Raw genomic sequence first — 21,694 nt, 5'->3', positions numbered from 1 at the left:
AGGTGCACCTTCTACTCTCAGAAGTCCCTTCATAGGGACTTGCAACTGCCATTCTCCTCATCACTGATGTTAGGGTGCAGTCTGAAGAGACCCCTAAGTAAGTCTTGAAAATGTAGATAGCAATGAGAGAGAACAACAGGGTACCTTAAACCCACAGCTAGAGGTAGACACCTGAGACAGTGATAAGTGTGGGTGGGATCTTCAAATGCTACTTCCTAAAGAATTACCAGTGGTCTCTGTGCAGATAGAATGAGACACCATGAGAAGTGGCAGGGTGTGAGCACCACTCTGACACCACTACACCTTACGAGGGCTCCTGGTACGGATGCTCAGAGCACTGTGATCACCAACAGCATCTGCCAGAACAACTCTTTACCTTGTACGTTTTACACCATCTTCTACTGACACGGGGAAGGCATTCTAAGGATCATAAATGCTTCTCATGCTGTGTTTGCTGAGGCCTGGCTCTGCTTGGGGCTCTGGTAACTAGTAGCTGTGTGTCTATCTTCTAACATCTCCGATGAGGACCCAAGGCATCCATATACTGCCTAGAGCGAGCCCTAATACAGAGCCTTTTAAACTTGTGTTTTCAAAGTCGATCAAATTGCAGAATTACCTCTCTGAAGTTCATAAAGCTCTGGGGAGCCAAGTTTCAAAATGGACAAGATGTCATCATGCACAATGCTAAAAGTAATTAATTTAGAAGTAAGGCAGTGTTATATTTTTAATTCTGTAGTTGTCTATCGTCCCAACAGAACACATCCTCAGAAAGGTCCTTGAATCATACAGTCAATTCTTAGTTATGGCACTTCCATTCCATGAAGTTGGCATCAACACTGAACCAGCAAATACTAAACCACTGCTCCTCAGCCTCTAGTCCCATTTCTGTCAGCCAATCATTACACAGCCTTGTATTATGTGTTTCTGTTAAAGATACCTTACTTTCTATTACCGTGTCACTAACACTGAACTCACAGCCGATAGCTTCTGCCTAAAGAAAGTGGATCTAACGTGTGCATTTTCTCTAAGGCATATTACACCGCCTTCCGGTCTTAGGAAGACAAGACAGCACTTGAGCACTCCACCAGAGGACCATTTAAAAAGTGAAATCATCCACAAAACATATAGAAATGCCAAAGTCCTTGCACTGAATATACTCTGAAAAGGGCTGAAACAAACCAGTATGTGGCAGAAACCAGGAAGCCCAGCATGGCCGAGACGGGCCTCAGAGCGGACCATGTGGACTGGGGACTGGAGGGTTCTGAAGCTTTGTGCATGCACATATCCAGGAATGACTCTGCCTAAGGGTTCTGAGTACAGACTCGGGGCTAACCAGTAAACCTCAGTAAGAAGACAAATTCAAAAATGTAGATTCTGAGACTAATGAGGAGCAGCTGTATTTGTAAAAGTACCATGTTGAAAAGCTGCATGCTACATCGGAGAGCGTGTCTGTCAACATCAACTTCACAAACTTCACAAAGAGCACACAAACCTCGGAGTAGTTTCTATGTGCTTTTTCCAGAACTTTGAGAAGAACCTCTGTTTCATGCCTTTGGCCATAGTCTCCTATTTCTCTTCTTATTCCTTTGAAAATTTTTGTAAAAGTGCCTTGGCCAAGACTTTCATTCTTTGAAAGACAGAAGGACAGAAAAAAAAGAATCAATAAAGAAAGATAAAGAAATACATTAGAAAATACATACGATGACCCAAAAAAGGAACAAAACAAACAATCCAGATGCAAACATTTCCTTCACTACCTAATCCCAGATTTAAGACTGTGAATTAGTTAACTCTTCTAGTCTGGTTTCTTAAATACAAGAAAGAAAACAAGGGCGGATCAACAAAGTCTATGTAAGTTTCATCCTGTTTTTAAACCCTTTGGGTTGGCTGTATTTCTTACTTCTAAAAGCAGTCTGCCTTTACCTACATTTACTTATGAATGCTATCTTTTCCTTTGTGGTGCTGTAGGATAAGCTCTAGAACACAAGGTCAGTTTGAACCTTGAGGTCGGCAGTTTAACGTCTCAGAAATCCTACACAGGGCAGCATTTAACAACAACAACCTAATAGCTTCAGAAAGGCAGCAGAAAGGCAACAAACACAGAGCGCTCTGTGAAAGCAGCTGTCTCACCTGTTCCTTATTACCACTCACTAGTTGTGTGACCTTGTATGTTATAGAAAAGGTGCCGCTGAGTCAGTTCCAACTCAGTGACCCTGTAATAGGATTCAGAGGAGCAGCTGGTGGGTTTGAGCCACCAACCTGGTGGTTAGCAGTTCAATACTTATGCTATAGTTCCATACCAGGACTCCTATTAAATCTCTCTCCATCTTAGAAACAGGGATAATAAGCACACTTTCCCTATAGGGTTACTATCAACAATAAATGAATTAATAACTATCGTTAACAGTCTGTGACACACAGTGGATCAATATGAGTTAGCTAGTATTACTGTTACTCAAGGAGCTCTGGTAGTGTAGTGGTTACAAATCGGGCTGTGAACCTTTAAGGTCAGCAGTTCGAAACTACCAGCTGTTCCACGGGAGAAAAATGAGGCTTTCTGCTCCCGTAAAGATTTACAGCCGCGGGTCGCTATGAGTTGGTTCCTACTCCATGGCACATCACTACCACTACCACCGTTACTCAGACTTCTCGTACATCCTTACAGAGTCATCTGCTAAAAGCCTGCACTCTGAAGCAAGGATAACGAGTACCTGGGTTCAAATCCAAGCTCTACTACTTCTTAGTTTTGTAATGTTCGTCAAGTAACTTGGCCACTTGGCGCATCCTCTTCCTCACACGCAATTTCCTGCCATAAGGACTGTGGGTAATGCGTCCGCTGTGGAGCTCCCCGTGGGGCTCAGGCACCAGCTGGGCTTTCTCAGTCCACTCTCTGTGTCCTTTTGTCTCTGTTTCACAGCTCCATGGCTTTGTAGCCACTAGCTGCACTCTGAATAACTTTTTCATTTTTATACAATCTGTTTTTTCCAAATCTTTTCACCTTTTTTGGATGATGATTTGTCATTTCCTCATAATTTCAACACATTTTCTAACTTTAAACATAGTTTTGTAGTCTGTAGTTTATAGGTAATGCAAGTAAACTCGGTGTCTGTTCATCTGCTGATTCTTTTTAATCCTACATTGTTTCCCCAGATGTTTTAAATTGTCCAATCAGTCCCGACTCATGGTAACCCTGTATAGGGTTTCTGTGGTACTGCTGGTGGGCTTGAACTGCCAACCTTGAGGTGAGCAGTCCAGCACCACACCAGGACTCCAAGTTAAGGGTTGTTGTTGTGAAGTGCTGTTGAGTCGGTTCTGACTCACAGTGACCCTGTACAGGATTTCCGAGGAGCACCTGGTGAGCTTGAACCGCCAACCTTGCAGTTCAAACAGCTCTGCAGTCTGGTGCACTAACCCACAGCGCCACACAAGGCTCCAAGAGTAAGTTACTCTAAACTAGGGTTTGCATTTGTTTCTGTGAGGCACCTGAGTGTTTCTGCCCCAATACCGTCCCGCAGTCCATATCTTGGCTCTTACTTACTACTTTGGCTTTCAAATCTGTCCTGATTTCTAACCCTTTGGACTTCCCTTACTTTCTTGAGAACTTGAGAGTTAAAAGGCACAAGTCTTTTATAAATAAGGAAGGTTTCTCATTTTCAATCGTATAAACGAAGATTTCAAAATTTTAATTTTTTGTAAAGATTTGTAGAGGGAGATTTATAAATTTCTGAAAAGAAAATACAATTCTATTCTTAAAAGAATTAATTTTGTTCATTTCTAACTCATTTTTAGAATATTTTATAAGAAACAAAAATATTGAAATCACAAATAAATTTTTATAGTCTGGTGGTGGTGGTGGTATGCTGTGAAGTCGGTATAGGGTTTCCAAGGCTGCAAATCTTTACAGGAGCAGAAAGGCTCATCTTTCTCCTAAGGAGTGCCCAGTGGACTTGAACTATTTACCTTTTGGTTAACAGTCCAACACAAAATTCACTACATTTTATAGTCTAGGCAATGGTAAAATAGAAGGAAGTAATGAAGAAACCAGGAATTCTTTAAACAGTTATTTTAAAAGAACAAAAATAAACAATAATCAGCATCTAATGACTTACAAACACCAAATCTTCATTTCTGATTTTGTGAAACACCATTTGATTCACATTATTATGCCTCTGTAGTGTTGGTGAAGTTGGGACATCAGAAACACCATTAGTTCTGAAGACTAAAAGGTTTGATCTATCTGGAATAAGAAAAGAAAAAAATACGTATGTAGTACACACATATATACATATATACATACACACACAATCAAAACACATTGAGGAATAAACTATATTCCCTATAAAAATGCTTGTTTATTTATATTTAAGGTATTTATTCATTTAATTTTAATGTACTCTTATTTTCTTACATTAAAATTATAATCACTTAACTAATACAATTTTTTCAGGATTTTAATAATAAATCAATTTACTATTTTAAGGGATTTCTAACCTTACTATCCTTACTTATAAAATATTTAAATTAAAATCACAAGAGTATGAAAGCAAATAAATGACTGATTTATACAAAATTCTTAATTTTCAAATACCATCCTACAGTCACAGAACTTTGAGTCACCTTCTCAATACCCCAAAGCAAACTCAACAACCTTATTTGATATTGCTTCTACGACAAAGAAAGTCAAAATTAAACTTTTTTTGGAGCTGTTTCTTTCATACTTCTTTAGAAACCAGTATGTTGACGATACCTTCCACCAGATACATAATCCATGACCAGTATTCTAAAAATCACCAGAAAATCAGCTTACCTTTTGGCTTTGGAGGGCAGCATTTAGTAAACTGGAAAATTATACTGTCTGAACGAACAGTTTCCATCTGATAGCAATTCAAAAGATCCTTAAGATTATTGAAGTTCTTCTTAGTCCCACTGAGGTTGTATTCTCCATTCTCATTTTTTGTAATCAAACAGTGCTTATATTCAGGGACACTTTCTCGCTATGTAAGTTTAATTATAAAGAAGGGGGAAAATCACAATGGACATCACTGTAATTATTCTGAGAAAGGGTATATAACAAAAATAATCAACAGATATTTAGTACTGTGAATCCTACAACAGTGTTGGTCTACCCACCCACTGCCATCTAATCAGTTCTGACTCACAGCCACCCTATACGACAGAGGAGAACCACTCTCTACGGTTTCTGAGACTGAATCTTTATGGGAACAGTCTCATCTTTCTTTCTTGAGTGGCTGGTGGATTCGAACTGCTGACTTTGTGGTCAGCAGCCCAACATGTAACTCACCAAAGGCATGCAGCAAGCCCTTTGACGAGCCTAATGCATGAGACTGGATAACTGGCAGAACTGTGGAAAGTCACACACGTCTAAGTGGCGCGGTCAGCTGCCATCTTTGAAGCCCTGCTTTAACGTTTTGTAAACACGGCCCATTTGAACTGAGGAATCAACCCCTACTTGTAACAAATTCATCCTAATCACCTACACTTGCTGCACATGCAGCTTTGAAATCACTGGAAAGGTTTCAATTCAAGCCTTTTCCTACTGACCAACACTGACTGCCATTGAACTGATTCTGGCTCAGAATGACCCTGTACCGGGTTTCTGAGGCTGTAATCGTTAGAGAAGCAGAAAGCCTCATCTTTCCCACAAAGAGGCTGGTGGGTTTGAGCCATCAATCTTGTGGTTAGCAATCCAGTGTTTACCCTATAACGCCACTTGTTCCAACTGACCTGAAAATTCTTAAGGATAGGACTGGATTGCATTTGTAACCTGGGATTGCCTGTAATCACAAGCACATGCCATGCTGTTTAGCACCTTGATGGCTGTATGTGCTGTCTTTCGAGAATGTGCTTCCTTTCCTCTGGGAATCACACTTCTTATTCATTCCTTACAATTCACTGAAAGTACCACTTTTGCTGAGCGCTCTTTCTGACAACGGATGCATTCCACAAACAAAGAAAACCACTCATTCTGCTGAATGCCACTATTGTACTTGCATCTGATAGGGCATTTTAAATATTTTAGATTGTTTTACCTATTTATCTTACGTGCTGCGCTATAAACTTTTTCACTCAACTAGTTTTTAAGCTCATCCACTTATAAAAAAATCTACCAAACCCTCATGGTCTATCTCAGGTCTTCCTATTCCTCAAGTCCCTTAGTAATGGTAACCCTTCCAGTGGGTCTCAGTATTTGCTATACTGGTAAATTACAACGCTCAATTTAGTTCTTTTTTGGTGTGCTTTTATTATCTGTCTTTCCAAAGAATCAGTTTCACATATTTCCAAACACAAAGGCCTCAGATTAGTCTGGGCACATACAGTAAACATTAAATAAAAAAAAAGAATTTGAATTGAAAATTCAATATGATAGGTCGTGTCAAATTAGGGTGCATCATCAGGATTTTACAATGGTAAATCATGAACAAAACTATCTTCTGTGTTTATAGACAGTAATCTGCCATTGTTGCTGCTAAATGCCACTGAGTCATTTCTGACTCATAGCAACTCTGTATAGGGTTTCTGAGGAGCAGCTGGTGGGTTTGGACCGCCAAACCTTACAGTTTGCAGTCCAGTGCTTAAATGGTTGTATTCCATAAAAGTTAAAAACTGGGTAATAAAAGCCTCACTTTCTTTATTTTGAAAAAAAAATAAGATAAATCTGGAAATTGTTATTAGTTTCTTCAGAGTCTGTATAATAATCTCTGTGGCCCCAGATAATCTGTCCTACCAGTGAGGTTTCGCTGTAGTTTTATGTTTAAAGCCCACACGACAGATGACTATTCTTGTATCTGTTAAAGTGCTTCTGTGGACTGTGTGACTGCTCTAGTCCCCTTCAATCATGCGCTCGTTCTTGATAAAGAGAAAACCTGCTCTCAAGTGACTTTGCTCTATATGATGTGGCAGGGGTTCCCATGTTTAAAAAAGGGAACATTCAAGAGGCTTGATGAAATATCATTTGAAAAGCAGATTATACCCAAACACCAAAAATAAATACAAATAAAAGAATAAAAACACATTATAAATCCTTTCCCATTTTTACGTAATTGTTAGGAAATAATCTTGTTTGTACAGCATCCTGGAGAAAATCAATGTTGTTACCCTATCAACCCCACAGCTGTCACTCTCAGTACTAACAAAGGTGATAGGGTGGTTAGATTTCATGGGAAAACTGGACGCACGAAACGCACGTGTTCCCATTCATTAGGGCAACACACTCACCTCAATAGCAAACGTCAGGAAATACTTATTAAAGTCCTTAGGGCTGCATCGAAGGACGTACATTCCAGTCTGATTGCCAGCCTTCTTCAGCTTGCTGATGGCAAAATCCATTCTAAAGGCAAAGAAGGCATAATTTGTCAATATGGTCATCCTTTGGTATCTGTGTGAGACTGATTCCACGACCTTGGCAGCTAACCAAACCAATGATGCTCAAGTCCCTAACAACCTTACCTAGTGGGTACAGACCAAACTGAGTCGTAAATAACAGTCCTTTTCTCAATTACTTAAGGGGAGCTTAAATTCAAGAAAGAGGCTCATTCACCAAGATCGTATCTTCTGCTCAAGCTCTCTGGACCTAGGCTCAAACATAAAGTGCCCTCTGGCTGAGAGAGCACGAGGACCCGTGCTAAACACATGGTGTACATGATAGCTGGTTTTATCGAGGGTTAAAGTTAGCATCTGCAACTGTGTGATCAATATGGTAACTGTTAGGTCCAAGAAGTTATTTAAATTTAAAGGCATTAAGGTGAAATGAAATAAAAAACCTTTTCTAGTCCGAGGGTAGTGTATGTATGGGTCAGTGCCTCACTGTAAAGGACTGACTGGAAAGCTTGTGGTTGTGGTTGCTGTGAAATGCTGTCCAGTCACTTCTGACTTATAGCGACCCTGTACAGGGTTTCCAAGGAGTGGTTGCTGGGTTTGAACTGCCGACCTTGTGGTTCTCAGTCCAGTGCGCCCTAGTCTCCAAATATGGGCAGCATCTGGTGCTGAAATGCTCAGTAGAAAGAGTTGGATTATACAACAACAGGATTTTCAAGTTTTGTACTGTGACGCCTTGGCAGGATTTCAAAATGAATGAAATGAAACTGGAGGGATTTTTACATTGACACTATTCTAATAGCTGTTGCTGTGAAGTGTCATCAAGTCGGTTCTGCCTCACAGCAACCCTGTCTAGGGCTTCTGAGGAGCAGCTGGTGAAACTGAACCACCAACCTTGGTTTCACACCGACCTTGGCATCCGGTGCTTTATCTTGCAAGGCCCCACCAGGACGCTAATCCACACACAATAATAGCAGGATGATGATTTAAATAACATCTAAGAGTTAAATATGAGCAGCAACTGAGTGACAGCTGTGTAGTACGAACTCTTAAGTACCATAAACTATGATGTTGTTGTTATGTACCGTGGAGCCGGTTCCAACTCACAGCAACTCTGTACAGGGTTTCCGAGCTGTAAATTCTTACGGAAGCAGAAAGCCTCATCTTTCTCCCGCAGAACAGCTAGTAGTTTCAAACTGCTGACCTTAAGGTTCGCAGCCCGATTCGTAACCACTACGCTAAGATACAGAGGGTGAATTATATGTTCCAAAGAATTCTAGTCGTTACATAGTCTGATGGCAAAATATACACTTTCGTTAACAACAAAAGAACAACCTACTGTCGTTCAAATAAAGGCTTTTAAAAAATTCCTAAGCCCACTTATAACACTGTGCTATAGAAAATCTTATCTTCTTGGTGAATAGCTCAGTTACCTTTTTAAAGGTGACTTCTCAAGTGTGATTACTTACGAAATTGGGCCGTGGCAGTTGCTCTGTATGTTGTCCAGCACTGTCGGGGGCGCCACCTCTTTGCAAAGGTAATGATGTGCGTCCGCAGTTAGTCTGTAGTACCCATCAATCAGAGACACAAACGACAAAGCTTCCCTTAGGGAGCTAAGTTCAATTTCCTAGATAGAAAAACAAGAAACAGGATTCGTATTTAATGCCATTTTAAAAGTTAACACTTGGTAAATATTGAAAGGAGTCCTGGTGTGGCGCTGGGTGTTAATGCACCAGACGCAAGGTCCTCTGAACTGCAAAGGTTCAAGCTCACCAGCCACTCCTCGGAAACCCCAGACAGGGTCGCTATGAGGCAGAACCGATTCGACAGCACTTAACAACAACAAATATTGAAAAGTCTCTTCATGCCAAGTTATTAGATTAATTTTCCTAAATTAAGTTTCTTCTAAATCTCTCCTAGTAATATACTAACTTATGAATCTAGAAAGGAATATATAAAGATGTCCACTTGAATGTTTTTAATAACAAAAAAATGACAAAGATAAAATGTCTTTTAGGAGAAGAATGTAGTCTGGGTGTGGTGGTTTACAATAGCAGTGGACTGCTACGTGCAAGGCCAGCGGTTCAAACCCATCAGCTGCTCCTCGGAAACCCTACACAGAGTTGTTATGAGTCAGAACCAACTAGATGACACTTAACAACAAGTAAAAGAAGGAATTTTTAATCATAGATTATAGCACATGCACAGTATTGGTTGTAGAATTAGACCTATAGGTTTATAGAATAACTGATAAGTTACCCGGTTTAGAAAAAAATGCTAAGGAACAATGTATAAATTACACAACCAGAAGGAGCGTGGCAGAGGAAAGCTGGGGGTGGCGAGAGACACAGGGCAGAAGGCTGTGGTTGCAGGGAACAGAAGTCAATGCTGTTAACTGCTGGTGCCTGGTGGGGAGTGCAGACATGGAATAAAGTAAAGCATATGATTACTTGAATATAAAACTGAGGATCTGCCCTGTAAACCTTCACTCAATTCACAGTCAGTTTAAAAAAACAAACAAACCATGACCACATTTATGCAATGCAAATACACACAAGGTGGCCAAGAAATACATGAAGAAAGGCTCACAATCATTAGCCATGAGAATGATGTAAATCAAAACAACAATAAGGTATCATCACAGAAAGCAACAAATGTTGCCCAGGGTGTGGAGAGACTAGAACCCTCGCATACTGCTGCTGGGACAGTAAAACAGTGCAACCACTGTGGAAAACAGTATGGCATTTCCTCAGAAAGTTAGAGCTAGAAATGCCATTCGATCCAGCCATCCCACTACTAGGTATATATCCTAAAGATAGCAAAGTTGGAAAACAGACAGATGTATACGGTATATGGTACAAAGCACTAGACCATAAAGTCAGCAGTTCAAATCCACCAGCTGCTCCTTAGAAACCATATACAAGGTTGCTATAATTTAAACCTACTCGACGACACTTAACAACAACAACATGCTCATTGCAGTATCATTCATAATAGCAAAGATATGGAAACAACTTAAGTGTCCACCAAGGATAAAAGGATAAACTAGGGTACACACACACACACACACACACACACACACACACAACGGAATACCAAACAGTATTAAAAAATAGTGACGAATCAGTGAGACAACACCTCAGAATGCAGATGAACCTGGAGGACATTATGCTGAGTGAAATAAGTCAATCACAAAAGGACGGATACTGTACCAAGCCACTGTTATAAAAACTCAAGGGAAGGCTTACACACAGAAAGGTTTTGGAACGGGATGGAAGGGAAAATCACTAACTGGACAACAGACCTGTGCTCATCTGGGTGAAAGGAAAGGCAGTACCCAATAAAAGGGGTGATCAGCACAATACCACTGAGGTAAACAGCAAAGGTAATCACACACACAATCCTGAGTTAGCAGTACTAACAAACATGAATCTACAAGTGCATACCTAGGCAGATAGGCAAGATGAACAGGTACGGGTGGGAGGCAAAAGGGACTAACATCCACGGAGATGATATACGTATTTGTAGTGCTATAAATCTATCCACATGGATAGCAGGGCAAACAGGAAGCACAGTCATGTGAACTGTTGAGCCATTACCAAACACCTTGAGGGAATGAGCCACTGGACCTGGGGGCGGGGCACATCAAGGTCAACTGGTCCAACACAGCCCACAAAGACAACATTCTACACCATACTGGGGTGACTTGCGTCTTCAAAGCTTGCAAGCAGGTGCAACTATTGGTCTCTCTGTTCGAAGCAAAGACGAGTAAAGGAAATCAAAAGCCACATGGAAACAGTGAGCCCAAAGGATTAACGGACCACTTGAACACAAGTTTCCACAACCCTGAGACCAGGAGAAGTAGATGGTGCCCAGTTACCACAGCTGACCTCTCTGGAAGGAATCACAACAGAGGGTCCTGGCTAGAGAAGGAGAGAAATGCGGAACAAAACTCAAAATAATAATTAAAAAAAACAAAACAAGCTTACTGTTTTTTTCAGAGACTAGTGGAACCCCCAAGACTCTGACCCTTAGTCGCTCTTCAAGCCTGTAACTGAACTCACCCCATGGCTCAATTTTCAGCTGAACGACAGACAGGTCGGTAAGGTGCACAATAATACCAGGGAGGTACGCGCTCCGTAGAACCATCAATCACATGAGATCAAACGGGCAGCATCCCTGGGAACAAGGCTTCGAAAGCAGGCATGAATAGGAGAGAAGGATGGCTGGATGGAGACGGGCAAACGCAGACAGAAAGTAGAAAGAGTTCTGGTACATTGTGGGGACTGCAATCAATGTCACAAAACAAAACGTATATAAGTTGTTGAATGGAAAACCAACTGCTCTGCAAATCTCTTACTAAATTCACAATGAAAAGTCAAAAAGAAGAAAATATACAGACAATGGGTATCAGCAGTTACCTCTAGAAAGGAGAGCAAGACTGAAATGAATGCTGGTTATAAAGACTATTACTAATCTATGTCTCTCTGACTAGCTGGATTTGTGTCTTACATCATATGAATGCATTATTAGTTGTAGTTTAGCAAATGATGTAATGTCTCTTCTAGGCAGAACCTGTAATTCCCAGCAAACTCTTCTGTCCTGTTGGGTCTGGGCAACAGAAGGTGGGAGAAGGTATTCCTAAAATGACATAATTCAGCTGTTGGGTGTTGCCAGAGCTAACTGTAATTGTAAAAACTTGAAACTCTAACATGTATAAAATGAACCATTTCCGAAGCCGAAGGGCAGATCTCACTACCGCCAAAGGCGATAAGCCAGGAATGGAGCGTGTTCTTTGGACCTCAAAATTCCTACACACTGAACCTCCTCGACCCAGGGACAGAAAGCTGTGACCCTGGAGGAGGGGCAGTGGAGCAGCAGTAGCGGAACCAAGAGCCAGAGCATGACACAGAGCTGTGGACTTCCCAGCCCATGGAGCAAATAAAACTAGGTCACTCTGGCTGGGAAGCTTGTCTGTAGAGTGGGGTACCTCCAGGCACTTGTTTGCTGACCCTGGGAGCTAGAGCTGAGTGCCTTGAGACTGAGGTTGATAGCAGAGTGGTGTGTCCAACAGACAATTATCAGCAGCCCTGAAAGAGCTTTGTAACACTGCTGGGGCACAGAGGCTTGGCATGGCTGAGGAGAGGCTCCCCTGACTGGGACAACTGTGCCCTGAGCTTTTCTGACACTGAATTGTAGCCTGCTAACTTCCTAACCCTAGACAGGGTCGCTGAGTCTGAACTGACGCCACAGCACTTAAAAACTGTGAGAATGGTGTCTGGGTTCTGTGTGGTCACTGCAAGGAACCACTGAACCCAGTTGAGTAGAGTGCTGTAGGAGGGACGTTTGGCTCTTCTTCTCTCACTTGTGTGCGACAAACAACCAAAGCTTTCATTCCTAGCATCTGATGACCACCAACTCTTGTCCACACTCACACAACAATACTTTTCAGATATGTTAATGTTACTGCCATTGACTACGTATTGCCCTTGTCCAAGTCTCACTGTGAACCGTGAGCATGAGCGACTTGCGTGTACCCAGACTTCTTTTCTAGCCCATCCACACTGCGGCCCAAGTTCACTTTCAAAACCACATCAGAAGAGGATTCTACTTTTTCTCAGACTAGTAGGCAGCCAGTGTACATTGTATCCTGGTTTTTCACTAAGAACAGGAATGTGTATTGACTTAAAGTAAGTCACAAGTTAGTTACACTTTTGGGATTAAACGCTGCCGTGCCAGGCAGGTAGTTCATATAGATATATGTTAAATAAACAAATAATACCATTCTGACATTAAGCCAGGAGATGAAAAAGAAAACCAAGTCAAAGAAATAAGAAATCTAAGAGCAGAGTATAAAGGAATCTACTTCTTTCTTTTTAATTGAAATAAATGGTATTTCTGAAACTAGTTAAAAGAAAAGGAAAGGATTCTTCTATCTTTGAGAATCAACCAAGTCAGACAGCTTGGGTGTGGTGGGTTTGGGGACTGGTTTACAGTTTGTCACAGTATAGAAATCCCTGATAGCAATGTACTGATTTCTTCTTTTTTTAATTAGGCCCTGTACCCACCCCTACTGATAGAGAAAGATGACAGCCAGGAAGGAGTACCAAAAGAGAAAACGGGTACAACCTAGAATGCAGGAAAAAGAACGAATTCTTGATTGATCATAAAAACGAGTGGGAGATGCGTTAATGAACAAAAAACTCTGTTAGTTGTGAAGTGCCACTGAGTCGGTTCCAACTCACAGCGAGCCTGTATAGCGTTTCCAAGAGGTGGTTGGTAGGCTTGAACTACCAACCTTGCAGTTAGCAATCCACTGCTTATCCTACAAAAAACTAGAGGTTAAGAAAAATAGCTTAACAAACATGTTCATGCTTCAAACTATGAACCAAAATTCCTACAAGTAAATAACTTTGGTATTAAGATTCTGAACGAACTTATTCCTGAAAACTATAAAACAAAATCATTATTTAGTCTTAAAAGCAAGCTTACCAGATTTTTAGTATCTTGCTTATGGATGGTTACAACTCTGCTTTCATTAGAACCTTCTTGGTTTGCTTGCTTAATGCTCACATCAATAATATCAGGAAAATCACAATACACCTGTAAATCCTGAAATTCAGAGCAATTCAAATTTAAAAAAAGGTCAAATTCATGGAGCCATTTCAAAACAAGACTTCAAAATATTCTAAAATTCTTTTAAAATAACGACAGCATTGATAACAATAGCATAAAAAGGAATGCCCTCCCCGCATAGCCTAACCCTAAGACTACGTTGTGTCTTGCTTTGATTTCAAAATGAGAACCCATTAAAGGGGCCAGGAATCTAAAAGATGCTATGTTGTTACTGATCAGTGCCCTCGAAGTCAATTCCGACTCATAGTGACCTTGTATAAGGCTTCTGAACACCAGGTTGGTGGGTTTGAACTGCCAAACTTGCAGTTAGCAGTCCAGTATTAATTCTACAGCATCACACCAGGACTCCTAAATGTGCTATATCTTGTTGTTGTTGTTATGTGCCATGGAGTCGGTTCCGACTCACAGCGACCCTGTGTAGCATTTCCGAGGCTGTAAATCTTTATGAGAGCAGGAAGCCTCATCTTTCTCCTGCAGAACAGCTGGTAGTTTTGAACTGCTGACCTTGAGATTAGCAGCCCGATTCATAACCACTACCCTTCAATCCAGTGACCATTAATAGGAAACACTGTCATAAATTTAACTACCAAAGAACGTCAATCAAATTTTCTAAATCTCTAATAACCATCTAAGAACAATACACACATAAACACATTTCAAGCTTGCAATACAATCCTAAAACAAAGTTAATTATTTAACAAGTACACATTATCATAAAAGCAAATAAAATGAGTATTTCCCATGCAGTTAAACATTACGATTGAGCCTCCTTTTATCAATAATAGTGAAAAAAAAACCACACACACACAAAACAAAGTACCTCAAAAGTAACTTCACTTTTAGAATTTAATTCTTTTCTGAAACTGTAAGAAAGCGTGGCTAATTATTTTGTCATTAAAAAATAGAGCAAAAGCAAATGAAGAGCCACCATAAAGGAGCTACTTGAGGGCATGGCCTCATTAAAAGCGCCCACCGCTCTCTCAGCTCAGCGGGGGAGAAGGCAGTGCAAAACCACTGTTTCCATGACACCAGTACTTTGTTCCCATGGCCATTCTACTTAAAACAACAAAGAAGGAGAACGTATCTTTAAGGATTACCTGTTCTGTCAGGGTCTCACTTTCTTTATGTTTCCCTCTGGACCACTGAATTCCACCGTTTCCGGTTATTATAATGGTTGCAAAAATCTCCTCACCTGAAGGCCCTCTTCCAGGTTCTTTTACTTCAAATTGCTCTGTGTAGAAGGCAGACTGAAGGCTTTCCAGATTGATAAGATACTTAAGCTTCAAGGTCCTGGCGGTGGCTCTGCATTGACTGAACTGCAGAATAAAGCGGCGGAACCTGTACCTTATTCGCTTTCTTGTCAAAATATGATACTCTTGGATCTTGGCTCGAACACATTGTGGTAAGAAGGTCTTATAGCTAGGGATAAAGAGCACACACAGAAGAAGAAAACAAATTGGGAGGTAAATTCCTAACACAGCTGAAAGAGGGGCTACCAGCTCTGTCCAAGGCAGGTTAAGGGCTCTAGCAGAAGCGGAGGGACCCCTGTGCACACCACTCAGACCACACCAAGCCTTCAAACTGCTCTTGATAATGCAACCCCAGACACTGTCCTCTCTATGAGATCAAATGTTCCGGAGAAAGGAGGCCCACCAAGGAAGTGAATACTTGTTCACTGTCGTGAAAACAGAGGTTTCCCCAATTCGCTTTTTCTAATCATCTTACATACGGGTATCACTTCCTTTTTGGCACTTATTGACTGTGTTGCATACACGTGTGTTGACTTCGACATTCCTTTGCCCAGGACTTTGGCTCTAACTATTATTTCTCTTTTATCCTAAGAGTCTGAAGGCCGTAATGGCCTTCATGGGGTTTTAGTGTGGTGCTATAGGATAAGGTACTGGAGTGCTCACCACAGATTGGCGGTTCAAGTCTACCAGCTGCTTCGGAAACCTCATACAGACAGGGTTGCTATCCATCGACGGCACACAATAATATCCTTTCCATCTTAAAAGTCCAATCTCTACCCCACATCTCCCTCCGGCCAGAGCCTATGTGGCCTCTTTTTGAACGGACTGTCTACACAGACATTTCTGTTCCCTTTTCTCCCATTTACCACTCAGCTCACTCCAAACCTGCCTTCTGCTCCAGATTTCCGGTGAACCAGGCTGGTAATATTCCATGCTCCATATTTCTCCGTTTGCTAAAACTGAGAAAGGCCTGCATGTTGCTACACCAACTTTCCAGGTTCCTTTTACTCTTTTCAGCATCAATCAACATTGTTGATCATTCTCTTCCCTGACTTTTCCCGACGGAATTCCCATCTCAGTGGTGTCTCCTTCTCAGTCCTCACTGCCTCTACTGAGTGCTGGAATTCCTTGATTGTGGTCCCCCTTCTTTTGATAACAAGAAGCCCTGAGGGTGGCCGGAGTGAAGCGCTGGGCTACTAACCAAAAGGTGGGCGGTTCAAACCCATCTCCATGGGGCAAAGCGATGACAGTTGGCCTCCATATAGACTGAGAGCCTTGGAAACCAATGGGAAAGTTCTACCCTGTTTCTCAGGGCTGCTATGCGTTAGAATCTAGCCAGTGGCAGTGGGTAGGATTTGGGTTCTCTTTTTGTATATTCTCTCACACTGTGTTGGTTTTGTTGTGTGCCTCTGAGGCCTGACTCACAGTGACCCTGTATAGGGTTTCCAAGAGTGGGTGGTGGGCTTCAACCACTGACTTTGCAGTTACTAGTTCAGTGCATATACTACAGCGCCACACCAAGGTGCATTCTCTATATGCAAGTAACTCCCAAGTCTCCATCTCTGTAACTCCAGACCCATCAGTCCCAAGGGTTCGTCATTTCCTCATTTAGTGTGGATGTTTCAGAAACACTTCACCAGTGTATCTGACCAGACACGTGAGTCTCCCTAATTCCTACCAAAAAAGACCTCTGACAGGGATCCCTAACTCACTGAGAGGAAAACAGGAACCTTGTGGTTTCCCTTGGTACTTTTTCTTTTTTAGAATGTGCCAAGTATACATATCACAAAATACTTGCAACATTTTTTTGCATGCATAAGTTAATGATTCCTTTGGACTTAAGGAGTTTTCTAGATTCCAGTGAGCTCCTGAAATCAGATCCTCTGGCCTGTACCCTTAGAATAAAGTCTTCTAAAAACAAACCAAGAATACTTAAAACCAAAAAAAAAAAAAAAAAAGAAAAAAAAAAAAAAAAAAGGTAAAAAGTGGTATCTTGCAAAGTGCGTCTGTATTTGCTTTGAAGCCACTCAGGAAAGAACTAAGGGCCTCAAGGAAAAAAGGAGGTTTAAACCAGATTCAGGAAATCCTCAAATTTTAGTCTTCAAGCTTGAAAAAAATCAAATACAGCCATCTTAAAATAATCATATAGACCAGGAGTGGGAAACATGTACTCCTGCCAAGACAACCGCAGTTCCAATCATCACACTGTTGTTGTCAAGTGCTATCGAGTCAATTCCTATTGGTAGCAACCCCGTACAGGGTTCTAAGGAGCAGCTGGGGTGTTTGAACCACCAACCTTGTGGTTCATAGTCCAGTGCTGATCCCACAGCGCCACACCAGGAGTCGAGCCATCACATTGGTTGTTGTTAGGTGCCATCGAGTTGATACTGACTCATAGTGACCCTATGCACAACAGGACAAAACACTGCTCTATCCTGAGCCAGCCTCACAACTAATGCTACGTTTGAGCCCACTGCTGCTGTCATTGGGTCAGTCCATCTCAGTGGGGGTCCTCCTCTTTTTCTCTGACCCTCTACTTTACCAAACATGACGTCATTCTCCAGTGACTGCTCCCTCCTGATAATATGTACAAAGTAAGAGAGTGAACTCTGGCCATCCTGACTTCCAAGGAGCACTCTGGCTGTACTTCTGCCAACACAGATCTGTTGGCTCTTTTGGCAGTCCATGGTACTTTCAATATTCTCCACCAACACCATAACTCAAATGCATCAATTCTTCTACAGTCTTCCTTATTTACAATCCAACTTTCACATGGAAATGAGGGTATTGAAAATACCATGCCTTAGGTCAGGCACACCTTAGTCCCGAAACTGACATCTTTGCTCTCTAACACTTTAAAGAGGTCTTGTACAGCCAATGTGCCCAATGCAATATATTGTTTCATTTCTTGATAGCTGCTTCCATGAGTTTTGATGGTTGATCCCAGCAAAATGAAGTCTTTGACAACTTCAATCTTTTCTCCATTTATATGGATGTTGTTTGTTGGTCCAGTGGTGAGGATTTTTTGTTTTCTTTACATTGAGATGCAACCCATATCAAAGGCTGTGATCTTTGATCTTCATCAGTAAGTTTTTTAAGTCCTCCTCTTCGCTTTCAGCAAGCAAAGTTGTATCATCTGCATATCACAGATTGTTAATGAGTCTTCCTTCTATCCTGACATCTGCTTTTCTTCACATAAGCCAGCTTCTCAGAACATTTGTTCCGCATGCAGGTTGAGTAAGTATGGTGAAAGAATACAACTCTGGCGGACACCTTTCCTAATTTCAAACAACTTCCTCTTGGTCTATGTACAGATTCCTCATGAGCACAATTAAGTGTTCCGGAATTCTCATATTTCGCAAAGTTGTTCATAGCTTGTCATGATCTACACAATCAAAAGCCTTTGCACTGTCAATAAAGCACAGGTAAACATGTTTCTGATATTCTCTTCTTTCAGTCAAGATCCATCGGACATCAGCAATGCTATCTATCCCTCGTTCCTCGGCCTCGTCTGAATCCGGCTTGAACCTCTGGAAGTTCTGTCAATGTATGCTTGCAGCCGTTTTTGCATTGTCTTTACTAAGACTTTACTCACATGAGAAATCAAAACTATTGTCTGATGATTTCTGCTTTCTGTTGGGTCACCTCTCTTTGGAAAAGGCACAAATACAGATTTCTTTCAGTCAATTCACCAGGTAGCTGTCTGTCTCCCAAATTTCTTGGCATAGATGAATGAGTGCCTCCAGTGCTGCATCAGTTTGTTGAAAGATTTCAATTTTTATCCCATCAATTCCTGGTGCCTTGTTCTTTGCCAATGCCTTCAATACACCTTGGACTTCACTTCCTCCTTCAGGATCTTGATCATATGCTACCTCTTGAAATGGATGAACATTGAGCACTTCTTTTTGGTACAGTGACTCTGCGTATTCCTTCCATCTTCTTTCAATGTTTTCTGCATCATTCAATAATTTGCCCAGACAATCCTTCAATACTGCAAGTCAAAGTTTGAATTTTTTTCTTCAGTTCCTTTGCACATTTTGCTACAATATTTGACTTTGTCTTCTCGAGTTGACCTTTGAAATGTTCTTCCATTTGCTTTAGCATCTCTATACTGGACAGCAAGTTTCAGAGTCTCTTCTGACATCCATTTGGTCTTTTCCTTCTTTCTTGTCTTCTTAATGACCTTATGCTTTCTTCCTATACGATGTTCTTGATGTCACCCCACAACTCTACTGGTGTTTGGTCTTTAGTGTCTAATGCATCAAATCTGTTCTTCAGATCATGTCTCAATTCAGGTGGGATGTATTCAAGTTTGTATTTTGGCTCTCATGGACTTGTTTTCATTTTTTTCAGCTGCAGTCTGAATTTGCATATGAGTAATTGCTGATCTGTCCCACAGGCTGCTCCTGGCCTTGTTTTGGCTGATAATATGGCAATTTTCCACTGTCTCTTTCCACAGATGAAATCAATTTGAGTTCTGTGTCTTCCATCTGATGAGGTCCATGTGAACAGTTGTCTTTTATGTTGTTCAGAAAGGTATTTGCAACGAAGAATTTGTTGGCCTTGCAAAATTCTACCATGCGATCTCCAGCATCATTTCTATCACCAAGGCCATATTTTCCAACTACTGATCCTTCCTCTTTGTTTCCATCACATTACAGGTGAGTTGATTATATATTTGACCAAATACAGCAGGCTAATTTTTAAGTTGATAATTTTATACTGCCCACAAATGATGTTATCAATTTTGGCAGAAAAAAGGTTCCCTACCGCTGATACGGCGGTGGTGTTATGTGCCGTGGAGTCAGTTCTGACTCATAGCAACCCTGTATAAAGCTTTCAAAGCTGTAAATCTTTACAGGAGCAGAAAGTCCTGCAGAGCAGCAGATAGATTTGAACTGCTGACATTGTACTTAGCAACTCAGCTTGTAATCCACTACGCTATCATAGCTCCTTGCCCCTGATATAGACCTTAAAGAAAAGGTTGGGGTCTTACAGCCACCAAGGTGGGCTGCAGGAGTAGTGCTACAACAAACCACATGAATTATGACTATCAAAAATCAACATGTGTCAGAATTACTTGTGGAGTGTGGATTGTGGATAACTTATACAAGACTTTGGTGCACGTGTGAAAAAGTCTGCTTTCTGCACCTCCCTTCAGATTTACTGACTAGAGATCTGGGAATGTTTCATGTTAACCAGCACCCCGGGTGATTCTACTGCAAGTGAAACATGGAGCACCATTTGAGACACACTGATTCTGCATGATTTATAGACAGTCTGCAGCAATACCATCAGAAATGAGCCCTCCAGGTATTCTTTCCTGTCCTCTGACCTCACCACGACTTTTCAGAAGCAATGACTCAACTGACAAACAGGGACCGAGCATCTACAATGACTCAACAGGGACCGAGCATCTACAATATCCTCTGTGGTGCTTCAACTCTGCCAATCATTTCTTTAACCTCACAAAGTCTGCATTGCATGCAAGAAACTTATTCCCTCCCTGTGTGTGATTTATTCTAATGTCCAGATGTGTGGCAAACACAGAAAGTACCAGACAGTCCTATACCAACTCTAGCTATTGACATTCAGGGGCATGGATTTGCAGCAGAAAATTACCTGACAGAGTTATAGACGGCCAGTGGAGTTTGATCCTTTTCTTTGGCTATTCGCATCATATCTAACACTGCCATCCCAAGACATTCTTCTTGGGTTTCATGAGTCACAGGTACTTGGATCCATCCGTGCACAAAATCATGCCGCCACTAAAGGAAAAAAAAGACTTGAAGGAAACAGCCCACCATAAATCCCCCTAATTCACTTTAATCTACTGTTGTATTTTAATCGATAACCAACTTTCTAGAACATATGCATTTAGAAGTAATCTAATCTCTCTTTTCATTCTAGTACAAAAACTTTAGCAAAACATTCACCTGTTTACTGCCTCTATCTTCAAATAATACTTCTATATCAAAACTACCCAACAGGTTAATTAATTATGTCAGTGATATTCAAACATTCAGCTGTGCTGAATACAAAGAACTAGAACTCACGGTCTCAGTGCCCAAGGAAACTACAAAAAGCAGGGAAAGGCACGCAAACATATCGCTGTAATGCCCAGTGCTGTACTTTACAGATAAAGAAAATGTTGGTGGGTACAAAGCAGGATGACAATAGAGAAGGAATGACACAAACACAAAGCACAAACACCTTCAGAGATGGCAACAACTAGTTTGGTTGGGTTTGAGAATTTCTGGAGGAGGACAGAGTGTGGATTACAACTTGGGTAAGTAATTGGAGGATATAATGCAGACGCCCTTGGACGAGCTGAAGCTAGATGCCGTGGATAACAAAGAATCTATGAGAGCAGCGCTGAAATCACGACCAACCGAATACCACACAGACAAAAAGCGCGCTTTACCGCTTTTAGCAAACTGCACAACCCCTTCGTGCATTTGTTTCCTGTGCGT

At 41.3% G+C, this 21,694-nt stretch overlaps 1 protein-coding gene across 1 annotated transcript in view; it reads right to left on the bottom strand.

Moving 5' to 3' along the window:
• Positions 1–21,694, bottom strand: part of JAK2 (Janus kinase 2) — an 84,403-nt gene that overhangs the window by 33,560 nt on the left and 29,149 nt on the right. The window contains exons 4-11 of the mRNA XM_006863753.1: positions 20,844–20,989; positions 15,069–15,390; positions 13,828–13,947; positions 8,805–8,962; positions 7,237–7,348; positions 4,808–4,994; positions 4,110–4,237; positions 1,493–1,627 (exon numbers count right to left, since the gene is read on the bottom strand). Of these exons, the coding sequence (XP_006863815.1) occupies positions 1,493–1,627; positions 4,110–4,237; positions 4,808–4,994; positions 7,237–7,348; positions 8,805–8,962; positions 13,828–13,947; positions 15,069–15,390; positions 20,844–20,989 (1,308 nt within the window). The remainder of the gene's footprint in view (positions 1–1,492; positions 1,628–4,109; positions 4,238–4,807; positions 4,995–7,236; positions 7,349–8,804; positions 8,963–13,827; positions 13,948–15,068; positions 15,391–20,843; positions 20,990–21,694) is intronic.

The sequence above is a fragment of the Chrysochloris asiatica genome, unplaced genomic scaffold, assembly GCF_000296735.1.
Source record: "Chrysochloris asiatica unplaced genomic scaffold, ChrAsi1.0 scaffold00056, whole genome shotgun sequence".
Lineage (NCBI taxonomy): Eukaryota > Metazoa > Chordata > Mammalia > Afrosoricida > Chrysochloridae > Chrysochloris > Chrysochloris asiatica.
The sequence above is the reverse complement of the archived record's forward strand: the minus strand, read 5'-3'. Positions and strand labels throughout refer to the sequence as shown.